This window comes from Colias croceus, chromosome 10, assembly GCF_905220415.1.
Source record: "Colias croceus chromosome 10, ilColCroc2.1".
Lineage (NCBI taxonomy): Eukaryota > Metazoa > Arthropoda > Insecta > Lepidoptera > Pieridae > Colias > Colias croceus.
The window spans coordinates 3,169,938-3,183,833 of NC_059546.1; the positions used below are offsets into that span (position 1 = coordinate 3,169,938).

General features: G+C 33.7%; 2 protein-coding genes across 4 annotated transcripts; one reads left to right on the plus strand and one right to left on the minus strand.

Moving 5' to 3' along the window:
- Window positions 1-1,951: 1,951 nt before the first annotated feature.
- Window positions 1,952-4,841, minus strand: LOC123694832 (ATP synthase lipid-binding protein, mitochondrial). 3 transcript variants are annotated; one of them, XM_045640418.1, is made up of 4 exons: window positions 4,703-4,841; window positions 4,167-4,244; window positions 3,485-3,671; window positions 1,952-2,335 (listed from the first exon to the last, which is right to left on the minus strand). In XM_045640418.1, exons 2-4 carry the CDS (start codon window positions 4,209-4,211, stop codon window positions 2,172-2,174), a joined length of 396 nt encoding a protein of 131 aa, XP_045496374.1. In that variant the 5' UTR covers window positions 4,212-4,244; window positions 4,703-4,841; the 3' UTR covers window positions 1,952-2,171. The 3 variants fall into 3 exon arrangements, with proteins under 3 accessions (XP_045496374.1, XP_045496377.1, XP_045496376.1); XM_045640421.1 differs by lacking the exon at window positions 4,703-4,841 and adding an exon at window positions 4,565-4,695; XM_045640420.1 differs by lacking the exon at window positions 4,703-4,841 and adding an exon at window positions 4,530-4,678.
- A 185-nt stretch (window positions 4,842-5,026) lies between these two features.
- Window positions 5,027-11,091, plus strand: LOC123694831 (juxtaposed with another zinc finger protein 1). The gene is made up of 5 exons (XM_045640417.1): window positions 5,027-5,165; window positions 5,541-5,726; window positions 7,699-7,807; window positions 8,309-8,455; window positions 10,586-11,091. Exons 1-5 carry the CDS (start codon window positions 5,066-5,068, stop codon window positions 11,055-11,057), a joined length of 1,014 nt encoding a protein of 337 aa, XP_045496373.1. The 5' UTR covers window positions 5,027-5,065; the 3' UTR covers window positions 11,058-11,091.
- The last annotated feature ends 2,805 nt before the right edge of the window (window positions 11,092-13,896 follow it).

The following is a 13,896-nucleotide window of genomic DNA, read 5'->3' on the forward strand; positions in this document are numbered from 1 at the left end:
AGTGGACGCAGGGATCCAAAGTGAGTCTTGGCCTCCGACATAAAAAAAAATAGTTTTAAGCTACTAAATAAATATGTTAAATGTACTATTTGATTTTATTCATCTTAATTCGTTTGTTATAGGGGTTTCTGAAAGCACAGTACGCAGGATAGTGGAGCAAGGGAGTAAAAATGAAGGAGAATATCTACTAAAAATAAATAAAAATATGTAGTTTTCAAATCACCTTGTTTTTTTTACTTGACGGACCCAGAAGGAGCGTAATGTGTTTGAGCCTTAGGTTTGAGCTGTATGTATGTATGTTTGTTTGTTCGTATGTTTGATTCTATGTGCGCCTCTGCAGTCTAAATGGCTTGATCGATTTCTATAAACTAATTCCAAATACATTTAAGTAAAATTTGACCTAGGTAGGGCATTTAAAATACTAATGTATTTTTGTCTTAAATTTACACGATGATGAATGAAACAACTTCGAACAAATCGCGGTATTTATTACTTTTTATTTTTTTGATTTTTATTCTATAGTATCAAGATTGCTTGCGTCGCAGTATCAGTGTTGCTATATGAGCGACGGTGGCGCCCTCATTTTTTGTCATCTCTTTTGTGTCGCACTGTAGGTAGTGTTTCTATTGAAGTCGTTGTTGGTCGGTTGACTAGCAAAGCCGTGAAAGCGTAACAAACTTTCCCATGGTAGGTACTTATAACAATTACCGTTGCATATACTAGCTGTGATGTGGGTGGTGTTGAGTGGATTCAATGTACCGGTACAAAAGTACCTAGGTTATTCTACACAAGCTACATCATTGCGAAGTATCATTAAAATCCGTTCAGTAATATTCGTGTAAAAGAGCAAAAAATGTCAATTCTTAAAAACTTCGGCGATTCTATAGTTATATTCGAAGTTGTGATGTCGTTTATTTCTAGTGTAGACATTATATTTGTACGAGACTATAGTTTCAGAATGGACTATACCTTCAGCTCAAATAGAAAAACAGCATAGCAATACACCCATTCAGGATTCCTCAACTAAATTGGGATAACGTTGGTTGACACTTGACAGCCAAATCACATGCGCTCATCACGAGATCCCGTGGAGCCGATATGTATGATGTAACACCTTCATTCATAGGATAGTTTTGTTGGTATAGGTTGTCATTTCATTAATTTTATCATGTATCCAAGCAGCAACATCCAAGTGAAGCGCCGGATTTTCTTACAATATGATTCAGACGCTTTTATCTAAAGATTTTCATAGGTAGATAGTTCCTATCTTCTTTAGTCTATCTACTTATAACTTTTAACAAAGTACCAGGAATCGAACCCAGATACTCGTGAAGGTAATGCATCACTTCCAAAGAGGTCAAATACCTAGTTATAAGTTAGGTATTTATTGTAGTGTTCTATTAAGTAGAAAGATCTTTTTTATAAATATGTTTAATAATTAATATGTGATATTCAATAATATACCTTTGAGAATCTCATTTGTTTGGTAGTTCGTTTTATTTAAAACTGATAAGTGTGGCTTAATTCCATTTGTTATTAAATGTCGTCTTTTGTTAAGCCTACTAGAAATATTTTTTTTTTTAGATTTTGATAACTTTTCGAATTTATAAATTCAATAAATCAATCCTAATTTTGTGTAGGTCAATTCTGTCAATTTAAAAAGTTAGAGCAATCTAAATTAGTTAAGAAAATATTAAATAAATTATATGAAGGTGAGATTGGTAAAAAATGTTCAATAGATATTGGTTTGTATCATTTAATCGCCCTAAAAATGTACAATACAGATGCTGACATTCTCGAACAGCATAACAACACAAGACAATGACAACACGCAAAGTGTAACTGGCTTCAAAAAGTCACCATCTTTACATCATTATACTGGGAGATTTCCATAACATGATTATAATAATTAACAGTCTACATATAAACCAGGAATAGGAATAACTGAATGTTTACGTACAACGTTTTATTTGCAGATTTTTATACTACATAATTAAATAAATTGCATTCCTGATGACACACTGGTGTGTAACACATTTACACATAATAATGTCCTTACACCACTATGAGGGTGAGGTTTCACACATTCTATTCCTTGGCCGTGCACTCCAGATTTTATACACTGAAACCTCTTTAGGATGGCAGTAGTAGTGTTCTTAAAAGTAATTGGTTTAGAAAGCGAAGAGCAGCAAGAAGGCCATCATAAGACAGAAGAGACCCATAGCCTCAGACAGGGCGAAACCCAAGATGGCGTATGAGAACAGCTGCTGCTTCAGGGATGGGTTCCTGGCATAACCGATGATGAGGGAACCGAACACTGTTCCAATACCAGCACCTGAAACACCATGTCATGTTATCATTTTGCTGGTTGTTTATCTCATAAACTGTTCTGGGAATATTTATGTTTTTAAATAGATTTAAAGTTTGAAAAGCTTATCATTCAAATATTTATAACAATGAGTGATTTTGAAATACTACAGCACATTGTGCAAGTTATTTTTGTTGGGTGTTAAGATAAATTTTGTAACAATATAAGTTTATAGTTTGTAGAGTTGATTATCTACCAAATTAATATTATTAAAAAGGGACAACACAAATTATAAAATAAAGAATAATATTAGTAAATTGTGCTCACCTGAATGGTTAGTATTAAAGACATGCACCAAATAAAGCTTCCACCAGACATAATCACAAAATATATACACTGTACATAAAAATACTTAAAAAAAATTAACACAACATCTTCTAAAAAGCGAATAGCATCAAAAATGCAATCATTAAACAGAAAAGTCCCATGGCTTCAGACAGTGCAAACCCTAGAATCGCATATGAGAATATTTGTTGCTTGAGCGATGGGTTTCTAGCATAGCCAATGATTAAGCACCCAAACACCACACCAATACCAATACCTGGAGGGAGCGATAAATCATGCTGTTAATGAGTTAATATGCTTCTATATGATTTAAAACAAACTACTCAATTGATGGAAAGGAACAAGTTAGTTAGAGTTTATTCAGATGAATTGTTAGTAAAAATGTTAAGAATTATTTCATTTAAAATAAGTATTTCTTTAATATTTTTTGAATTAACTTCTACATGACATGTGGAGTGCAAACTGCTTCCTCATTATGCAACCAATTGTTACATAAAAATTCCCATAATTATAGTTTTCAAGTAATCAAATGTTTGATTAAGCACTTCTTTCATAGATAAGATAAATGCAGGTAAAAATAAGCTAGCAAGTGGTTAAAATATGACATTCATGCAAACAGTGAACATGCAGATACTTTTAATAAATTATTGATTGATCTTTCTTCCAGTTTCACATGCAAAGTCCCACCCATGTTATATAACACCAAAATTGCTCTAATGATGTTAGTTCTACCTCAGAACGTTAAGTTGGCATGATAAAGAGAATTCATTCATATTTAGTAAAAAAATGATAAAGCAAGCACACAAAACCCTAATTGTTATAATATCTTACCAGAGCCAGCTACTCCTACTGTCGCCGCACCAGCACCGATGAATTTCGCAGCAGAGTCAATGTCTTTTGTGACGGATGTGGTTTGGAAAGAGCGCACAGCTGACAGCTGAGCTGGGGCAGCGGGCACAAGCTGTGCATGTGTGGGGACTGCTGCGAGTGGCCTCACAAGAGCTGTGTTGCTGAAGATCTGGAATTATATAGACAATTAATAAATAGAGATATCTAAAGACACTGCAGAAGATCAGTAGTAAAAACATGTCAATGATGATAGTTCAGATCATTGATGTTTCACTTTATGGATTAAAAATGTTAATTGGAATTATTTAATTCATATTCATTAATCAATTAATATAGTAGTTTTAGTTAAGTATGCATTTATTGATTGTTAAGAACTTCATCAGAAGAGAATCAATGAAAATTGAATTATGTTGTTATATAACAGCTGTGTTACCAACTGATGGGTTAAGTGCAAAGGTTTTGGGCGATATTTGAACAGTAATATTTGTTAAAAAGCGATACAGAAGTCTTCTTAGATGCATTAAAATGTTATAGAAGGAAAAACTTGGAACTGAATAAACATGAACTTAAAATTTGCCAATCGATAAAATTTTGGAAAAGTAACAATCTATGAAAACCGGCTTTAAATTTTAATAAATTTTAGGAATTTTAACTGTATACTTACAGCAGACCTGGCTGCAGGGGCGATCAATCTAGCAGCAGACAGCATTTTTGTGTTTAGTTTGGGTGCGGCGATCGATAACTGAAAGAATAATATTTCCCGTAAATGCTAAGCCTATTTGGTGACTGGACGAGATCGAGTTGATAAATGATTAAGTTTGAGGTTCTTGTCAGTTTGACCGCAGAGCGTTACGTAATTTACGACACTACGTAACAGAGACCCGATCTAACTTTTATGTATCAGATTTTACTTGTACCGACGATATTACCTCAAATCATAAAGCAAAATTAGCTTTGGAGGCGTATTTTACTGTAAACGTCAATATATTACGAATAGCGGAAAATGGCCGATACGGCGAATGATTACCGATGGATGAATTGTCTTCCCCAGGGGCAACTTACAAAATCACTAGCAAATATTAACACCAACACGCACTACGCGCCTATATTCGTTGAATATATCACTTTTTATTCAATAATGGTTTGCGATTTCAGCACTTTTTCACGATTACTGCAGTCACAATTCTCTACGAAACTTACCAAAGAACACCGAGAAGGAGGAGACCGGCCTTTGGAATGTTCAATTTCTCAGTGGTGAAGTAAAACAGATTATAAAATCTATGTTGTCATTGGTTGACTTGCGCAGACTGCGAAATTTCCGCCCGGAACAGCCAACACTTTATTGATCTGCGCGTATGACATCTAGGTTGACTACTTTTTCTTAATATTTTTGTATGAAGTAACCTGATTTTACTTTTTATGTTTCTAAAAATAATTATAGAATTATTTAGGTGATTACCATAACAGTTTATTTCTGTTTAATTTAAATCAATTATGATATTTTTATGAAAATTTTAATGAATACTGTTCCGTATTTGACTAGTGCACTATAGTCAATTCGACATGGCCGTCTTCATGATTAACATCTGTAAATTCAATGGCTGTGGCATAACTTTTCCTCGTCTGGCGGACCTAATCGAGCACATCGAAGATGTCCACATCGGTAAATATTAAATTTAAATCATATTCTTTCCTTTTAAATGATATTTCTATAATGTGATGTAAATGATGACCCCTCCCTTGATACGTCTTATCAATACGTCAAAAGTACCAACATAAGAATACTTTTTTTGTATGATTCTAAAATGCGGGAATTTCAGTGTTATTGAATTTATTTTAAACAGTTTATTTTTGTTTAATTGTTTTTATAGTCAACACTCTGAAAAGAATTCGTAACTTCGGCTAATAGCACTAGTGTGTTATTTATTTGAATCTCTATGTTGTAAACATTGAACAGCTGATGAATCAGTGTTTATAAAGTAATATTATTTCATGTAATATAATTAACTAAATCTTAAAATAAAATTAAAATTTACAGATTACGATCCCGCGGTCGTCGAGCAAAAAGAGGCTTCGCAGCCAGCATGCATTCCACTTAGTTATGTTTTAAAATTTTTCACGGAAGCGTCCAGGCGGGAGATTCAAATGCCCCCGGCGGGCGAGGTCCGCAAGCGCCTGCTGTCTGCGCCGAAAACCCCATCAGTGCGCAGCAGTACACCAACAGGTTATTGCACTTAGATCGTTAATACAGATGTACGTTGTTTTATTTTACTTTAACGTTTTTTTGTGGTTGTATGCATCATAGGAGACAGTCATGATTTTTTTAGATAGCTTCGAATCAAATGATGCTCCAAACATCAAATATCCGTGACGAATGATGAACTAAATACAGTCCAATATTATCTAAGATTACCTATCTGCGAAAAAAATCATACATCTAATTTTAGTACAGTAGATATAGAGTACATAAAACAACACTTAATTTTTTGTACGGCTTATAGTAAATGGACACAAAAAAAGAATGGTTATATGTTACACATATTAATAAATAATAATCACATATTTATGTAAGATGTACTTTATTAAATATACCTATTTATGTATTGAAGGTAGCTCTGGTATTTACGAGTTTGTTGTACAGACTGTACTTAGTCACTATTATTATATTATAGCACGCGATGCACTGTCGCTTACCTAGATTTTTCAATTACGGACTTGTATAATTTTGATTTGTGGATGCACGCATATCAACAGTATCTTATTTATTTATACGTTTTTGATGAAATCATATGAATGCAAGTTATTAAAATTATGAACATAGGCACGTAATAAATAAGGTTAAAAGACGAATGATTTTTACCTGATTGATATCGAATACCTATATCTTAAGTCTTCGCCATAACACTTAACAAATAATATAGAAAAGGGCGAATAAATAAATAATATAGAATAATCGAGAACTACGGTATCTATTGCTGAAAAAACTGAAAATCGTTGTAGGTATGTAGTAGTTTTTCAGTTTCGCGAATAGACAGACAGATATTGTGTCGAAGAGCTTTTATTTTCTAATGCAATGAGCCAAATTTTTAACATGTTTTTTTTTAATACTCACTAAGAGTGGTCTGGTGTAATTTTTATCTAAAGCAATTAATTTACGTACAATATAAACAAAAATAAATTAGAGAATACTGAATAACTATTTAGATAGAGATGCTTCAAGAAGCAATCTACAGATTTTCTTTAATGACTATACCAATTAGTTACAACCCTAAAACTTTATTATTTCATAATTTATTCTGATTGTTAGCGTTAGTATAATAAAAATGACACGTTTTTCTAGTTATCTTACTCATTATATTAGTTACTTAAATTTCAATGTTATTTTAGCTAATAGTAAGAACGGCCGTGGATCCCACTTCCTTATGTGTACGTTAGAACTTAAGTATAATTAATTGAAATTTCTCTCCTTCTTTAATATAAGTCTACAAATAAACCCGTACTTCGTACATATTCTCTATCTATCATAATAATATAGAATATTAATAATAATCGATTCTATGCGACCTCGACTTGTGTTTTCTCAACGTTATCAATATTTTTTGAACTCTTATATAACTGGCGTGTCTGATCTAAACCCGGCTTCGTCTAAATAAATGAGTCAAATAGGCATAAAATTATGCCTATTTGACTCAGGAATATATAAATACTTATAGCTATCTTGGTGAAAAAACGTTTGAAATCGGTCCTTTATTTTATGAGTTAATTCGTTACAAACATACTTTAATAAAAATTTAAGAATCGTCCCTTCCCTATAGATATTTTAAATTATTTCAAAAATAGACTATCTTTCGTATAAATTATTTCAAAAATCTTTCCGCCCGCGGCTTTGCCCGAGTTTTCAAAATAAAACCCGCATAGTTCCCGTTCCCGTGAGATTTCCGGGAAAAATGACCTATCCTATATATTAATCCAAGTTACCTTCTATATGTGTGCTGAATTTCGTTGTAATCGATTCAGTAGGTAGTATTTGCGTGAAAGATTAACAAACATACATACACATACATCCATCCTCACAAACTTTCGCATTTATAATATTAGTAGGATTATAGACTAAGTTCGCTGTTTATTTTTTTTTGTGAATGCTCAGTTGCTTAAAAGGCAGTTACTGAGAAAATGTTTGGTATTTGGTTATTCAGGCAGCGAAATGGACGACGAGGAAGTGATGAGCCCGTCTGAAGACAGCAACGATTCGTGGACGAACGTTGAGGAATACAGCTCTGAATTCATTTTACAGTATGGTGTCAAGTGAGTATTTTAAAACTATTTAATTTTTAAACGTAATTAAAGTGTCTTAAATAAAATAATCGAAGGAATTGGGATGGAATAGAGGGCGGGCATTTCTTTTTTTAAGGCTATACGCCAGTTCCCGACCTAGAAAGTTTTTTTTATATCGATGACAAGCGAATTTGTCTTTTCTGAATATGAGTTTTCAGGTGCTCATATTTTCCTGCTTTAAAAACGGATTTCCTGCGTTCTGCTTTCCTGCGTTCAAAATACCTCATTGGCACATACACATTTTACCTACAATTTAATGCAGAAAACACAATAAAAAAAGACGTGTGGCACTCGGGGACTACCGTGGTTAAACTATTGCATGCTATGCCTTCAAGCCACACCTCCGCCCGTCGGAGTGGGGAGCGTGAGGCTTTTTCGTTACGGAATTTCTCGATTCGGTCCCCGCGCTCAAGGCCCGCGATAGAAGCTATGCAATAATTTATCATATATAAAAAATCGTTATTATTTCAGAATGAACGCCAGTGCCACCTCCGGTGCTTTAGGGCCGGCCGCACAAGAGAAGCCCTTTGCTTGCCCCGTGCCTGGATGCAAGAAACGTTATAAGAATGTCAACGGTATCAAATATCACTCCAAAAATGGCCATAAGAAGGATGGGAAGTGAGTAGAACTAATATATTTTTTTTTTTAAGCGCGAATTTTTAATATTGTTATCTATGACAAATGAAAAAAATACTTAAAATACTTTTAAGTTACCACAACCATAATCCTCAGTATTTTTACCCTCTATATTGCAACAACTTTGTTAATTAAATTTATTTTAAAAGATATCCAGTGCTGTCAGCCCAAGAACCTTATAAACATAAGGCTCCATCCGGGAATAAAAAGCGTTTGACTGCCCAAGAATATTTTTGGAAGAAATGGGTACTATTGCGAATGTTGATGTTGTGTATTTTGTTGATTATGTTGTTCTTACAAAGAAAGTGTAGTATCAAGTTATAAGAGGAAATAATCATTCATAAATCTACTACATAGTTATAGCCACAGCAAATTAGATTCAGAATCGTCGATCAGATCGAATAATTCGTGTAGTTTTGAAAGTTACTACAGTTATTCCTAAAGGTGTCCCGATGAATATACTAAAAGCCCTCGAGGGAGGGACACAAGCCTGCGGTGGGGGAGGGGGGGAAAGGTCTCTTTTTCAAGGTTTTGACTTGTAACTCGAAAATTATTCATAATATCTGTTTAGTGACTTCTACATTAATTATTAACATAAAATTGCCTATAAATTACGTCTAAACATTTTTACCGTACGATCAATACTTTAGGAGATACATAGTACTTAAGGTGATAAAAATAAGAAACAACATCGTTATAGGTACTTGACTTGACTAAGATGATAGATAAGTCGCGCTACAAAGATCCTCGCTGTTTGCCTCTGATGTTGATCTTGTAGTCCTTCTAATGGCTCTTACTCCTCCAGAAAAAGAAATATTTTTTGTCAAACCAGGAAGAGGAAAAGTGGAAACCAAAATATTTTCCTCCCAAGAACTTCAAAAACATTCATTTTGTGATTCTATTCTCTTTCTGCATAGTTTCAGTGGGTGTGATACAACCTCAGCTATTTACAGGAAGGGAAAAACATCAATTATCAAGATTTTTGATCAAAAGCCGTCACTAAAGGAAACAGCAACTGTATTTTATGACCCAACGTCAACTCAGGAGGTTATAGCAGAAGCCGGAGAAAAAATGTTTCTTGCAGTATACCTAGCGCCCTGTACTCAGTCTGAGATCAACAGACATCGATTCACAGTTTTTCTGAAATCTTGTACCAAGCCCAAACCGGATCTTTCTTCCCTCCCCCCTACCAAAGGGTCAGCAAAATATCACGCCTACAGAGTATTCCATCAAGTACAGGAGTGGCTTGGGAACCAACTGCCTCCTGAAATATGGGGTTGGAAGCGAAGAGTCGATGGATACTTAGAACCAATCACGACCTTGGATCCTCCTGCTCCAGAAGCGTTGTTAAATTCAATTTTTTGCCGATGTAAAAGTGGATGTTCCGGAAAATGCAGTTGCCGAAAAGCGGGCATTATGTGTAGTCTTATCTGTAACGGCTGCCTAGGAGCTTGTACTAATGGACCCCCTATCGATTTTAGTGATAAAGATGACGAAGATGAAACACAATTTGACTAATAAGTCGGCATACTCGTGCAAAAAAAGATGTTATTTCTTTTTATAATTAAAATTTGTAAAACTATGTTGTTTCTTATTTTTCTTACCTTTAATACTCTGTATCTCCTAAAGTATTGATCGTACAGTAAAAATGTTGAGACGTAATTTATAGGAAATTTAATGTAGATAATTAATGTAGAAGTCACTAAAGAGATATTATGAAAAAAATTTCGAGTTACAAGCAAAAACCTTGAAAAAGAGACCTTTCCCCCCCTCCCCCGCCGCCGGCTTGTGTCCCTCCCTCGGGGGCTTTTAGTATATTCATCTGGACATCTTTAGGAATAACTGTAGCAACTTTCAAAACTACACGAATTATTCGATCTGAATAAATTAATTTTCCCATACTATTAGTCCTGTCGTAATTTGAGATATATCTCTCAAGTAAATAAGTACTATGGTATTGAGTAGCTACAGTAATATCTTAAGTAATAACCATTATTTAATTATTCATTAATTGGCAGTTTGTAAATAGTACAGCGATGTATAAAAAATCAGTCGAATTTTTATCTCAAATCTCTGTTTTCAACTAAATGTGGGTACTTTTGAAAATTTCAGGGTAAGAAAGGCCTACAAATGCCACTGCGGCAAAAGCTACAAAACGGCCCAAGGGCTTAAGAGCCACTCGCTCACGCAGCACGTCAGCCAGCCCTCGACCTCCGCGGTGACCACCAGCGAGCGAGTCCACGTGAAAATGCCAGGCTTAGTCGTAACCGCCTCCCCAGCCCAACGACAACTCAACATCATAGACAGCATCGACACAAACAAATTAGTCAGAATCTACGACAGCATCAAAACAAAAGATCTCCCTTCCTTCACTATCCCGAAACACAATCTCACAAACTTGAACATAATCAGTGCTAATCAGAACCAACTGCGGCACTCAGTCCTCCTCACCCCGAACTCGACGCCCGGCTCGAGCCCGATGGACAAAATGAAGTTTGACAGATCGCCCAAAGTGACAGTGACGTCACAAGACTCCGCTTACGTCACCGACATGTCGAACGTCACCAACGAACGCAGGGGTTGAACGATTCCGCAACGTCGTTAACGCGCAGTTCCTAATTCCTATACAAAAAGGTTATTTACGGCCACATATAATTTATTGTGATTATTATTTATAGATCTTTTCGAATGCGAGAGCTATAGTATGTGAATGTTGGCAGCGCTGGCTCGAACGAATGTTGCCAGCGCTGGCTCGAAAGAATGTTGCCAGATGCGAATCGTATGTTAAAATTATTTATTTATATTTAGTTTAAATAAGTGTAAACGCACGCAGCTTTGCACGCCTAGTTTCGTTGCACTTTAAACTTGTTGTTTGTTTTTGTTCGAGAAGTATTTTTCGTTGATTAGTTTATTCTGTTTGCTGTGATTATATTATTTGGTATTTTATTTATTTTTGTTACCAAAGCGTTATGAATATTAGACAAATTTAGACCTCATGTAGTTTGTAATTAAGAACGATGTGTTTGGTGTGGCTTCACTATTTTAAACTAACGAAAAAAAAAATTCAATCCATTACGACAGGCTACCTCTTTCGTGGTTGGTCCTTGCATTTTATAAAAACGAAACACATCTTCGAACACTTCAAGAATAAATAGTTTTATATTCGAAAGGAAGCTTATGCTATTTACAATAATTTATTTACTATTCAAATATAATACTCGTTTGTTTTGTTTACATTTTTTCATTAAATATAATGCAAAGGCTAACCGAGTACACGAAATGTCATCACAAAAATATCCTTGTGCCATTTACGCCATTGTGTACTTATTATATTAAATGCTTTAATTCACATAAGTTAGTGTTGTAAACATACATTGCATGTTTGTAAAACGAAAAAATCAATAAAAATGGCATTTGATCTTAAGTATCATCTAGGATTATAGATATACTCTTAAATGTGATAATAATTATAGAAAAAAAAAAACAAAAAAAAGCTTGTAAGCGTATACCTAATACCTATATAGTGTAAAATAGGAAATAAGGCTGATTTATGTGAACTTTTAAAATAAGTCTGTTCTTAGTTTTTATAATATAAAGTATGTAACTATAAAGTAGTGATTAGGCTAGTTCGAAATCTCAATAAGTATTGATTTTCATGAGTGTATTGTCGTGTGTAGTAAACATCTATTTCGGTAATATTTTCTTTTTGAATTTTAATATTTAAGTCTAAATATTGGATATTTTTTCAAATTATTTTTAATATTTTGATCGCCACTCGAACAATAGCGAAAATTAGTTGTGGGCAACTTTAAAAACCTCAAAGAAGTAAAATATGGCTTTTATGTATACCTTGCCTTCCAAAAATTATATATATTTTCATCTGAATATTTTCACTATGACGTAACAACTTGTAGAAACCTAAGATCAGACTTTGGATCATTAACCTAGCTATAATGTCGATATAGGTGTGACTGTGCCTTTTTATTTTGACTGCTATTTATAATCTGTCTGTACCACCAAAAAATACATTATTTTCACACTTTTGTAATCTCCGTATCAGAGTTGAAATTTTGTATCACCTACATAAAGTTTCGGAAAAAGATTTAAGGTGCTATATCAAAAACGTAGTTCTGAAAGTAGGTAGAATGTTATCTACATTATAGTTAGGGCAAAAAATAAGAGCTTAGGTACAGGCTAGAAACATAGTTTCTGAATGTCTGCGTTTGTTTCAATTAAAAGTAATTAATTTATCATCACCAAAGAATATGGTATCTCATAGCCACTGGTTTTGTTAGATTACTGTTCTGGAACGTAGTATTATATATTTTTCAAGTCCAAACAATCATTTTATCGCTTAATGCCTTTTGTGCTATTCGCTATTCACACTGGAACTATTAAATACTTCGTCAAATTTATTAGATTTTCTTCGGTACAGAACACTTTCTGAAATGCTGCTTAATTTTTATGTTGCCTCTTTAATTTCCAATTGAAGTGACACTTAAAATTAAGTACCCTTTAAAAGTCCAGAGATGTTTATATTGTTTTATAAATATATCTATTTATTTTGTTACGATTAGTCATTACCTTTATCATTAAGACTGATTGTTATTCGCTCCTAGGAACGTAAACCACGAACATAACATTGCTTTTTCATAATAATAATTGTATTATGGTGTACATGTTTCGTGGTTTAATATTGTTTGATTAAATTATTATTAGTTTTAGGACAAGAAAGACATTAATGAGCTCATTTTTAACAATTATTTATTTACTAATAAACGCGATTATTTTATAAAAAAATGTTAAGTTCGCGAAATTGATGGGTGGGTGCTGGTGAGACCTTATTATGGGGACATAGTCCATGCATGTTAGTCTCTTGCTAGTTATTGCAAATTTTGTGCCACTTTGAATGATATGTCGAAAATAAAGATTTAGCTTGAAAAGCAATCGAATTGTAATTGTGTGATCTTGAATAGAGCGTGCTATGAGTATGGCGTCACAACTCACAAACTTCGGTTTGGGTTTGGGTTGGAAGGGTTGCCACCTATAAAAATGTCGAAATAAAATCGGAATAAAGCCGAAAAGCAAAAATCATTTTTAATGTACGTATTCACCATATGGGTTATTAGCATCATTTCCTTTATTAAATAAATATTTTATTCTAAATATGCTTTGAAATTATTGTTCCCGTTCAATATTGATTTGCCAATACTTAAAAACGGTTGTGAAAAAGTGTTACCTAAAATGAAAATATACGTTGAAAAATTATCACTGAAATTGTTTCTTCATGCTGTATCCTATAAGACTGTCCCTGCTTATGTATGTAGATGTATAATGTATGTTTAATGTATATGTACTAGTTCAATAACATTTCGATGTACGATTTGATTATAAACTCTATTTCTTAGCAATAGGATTTATAA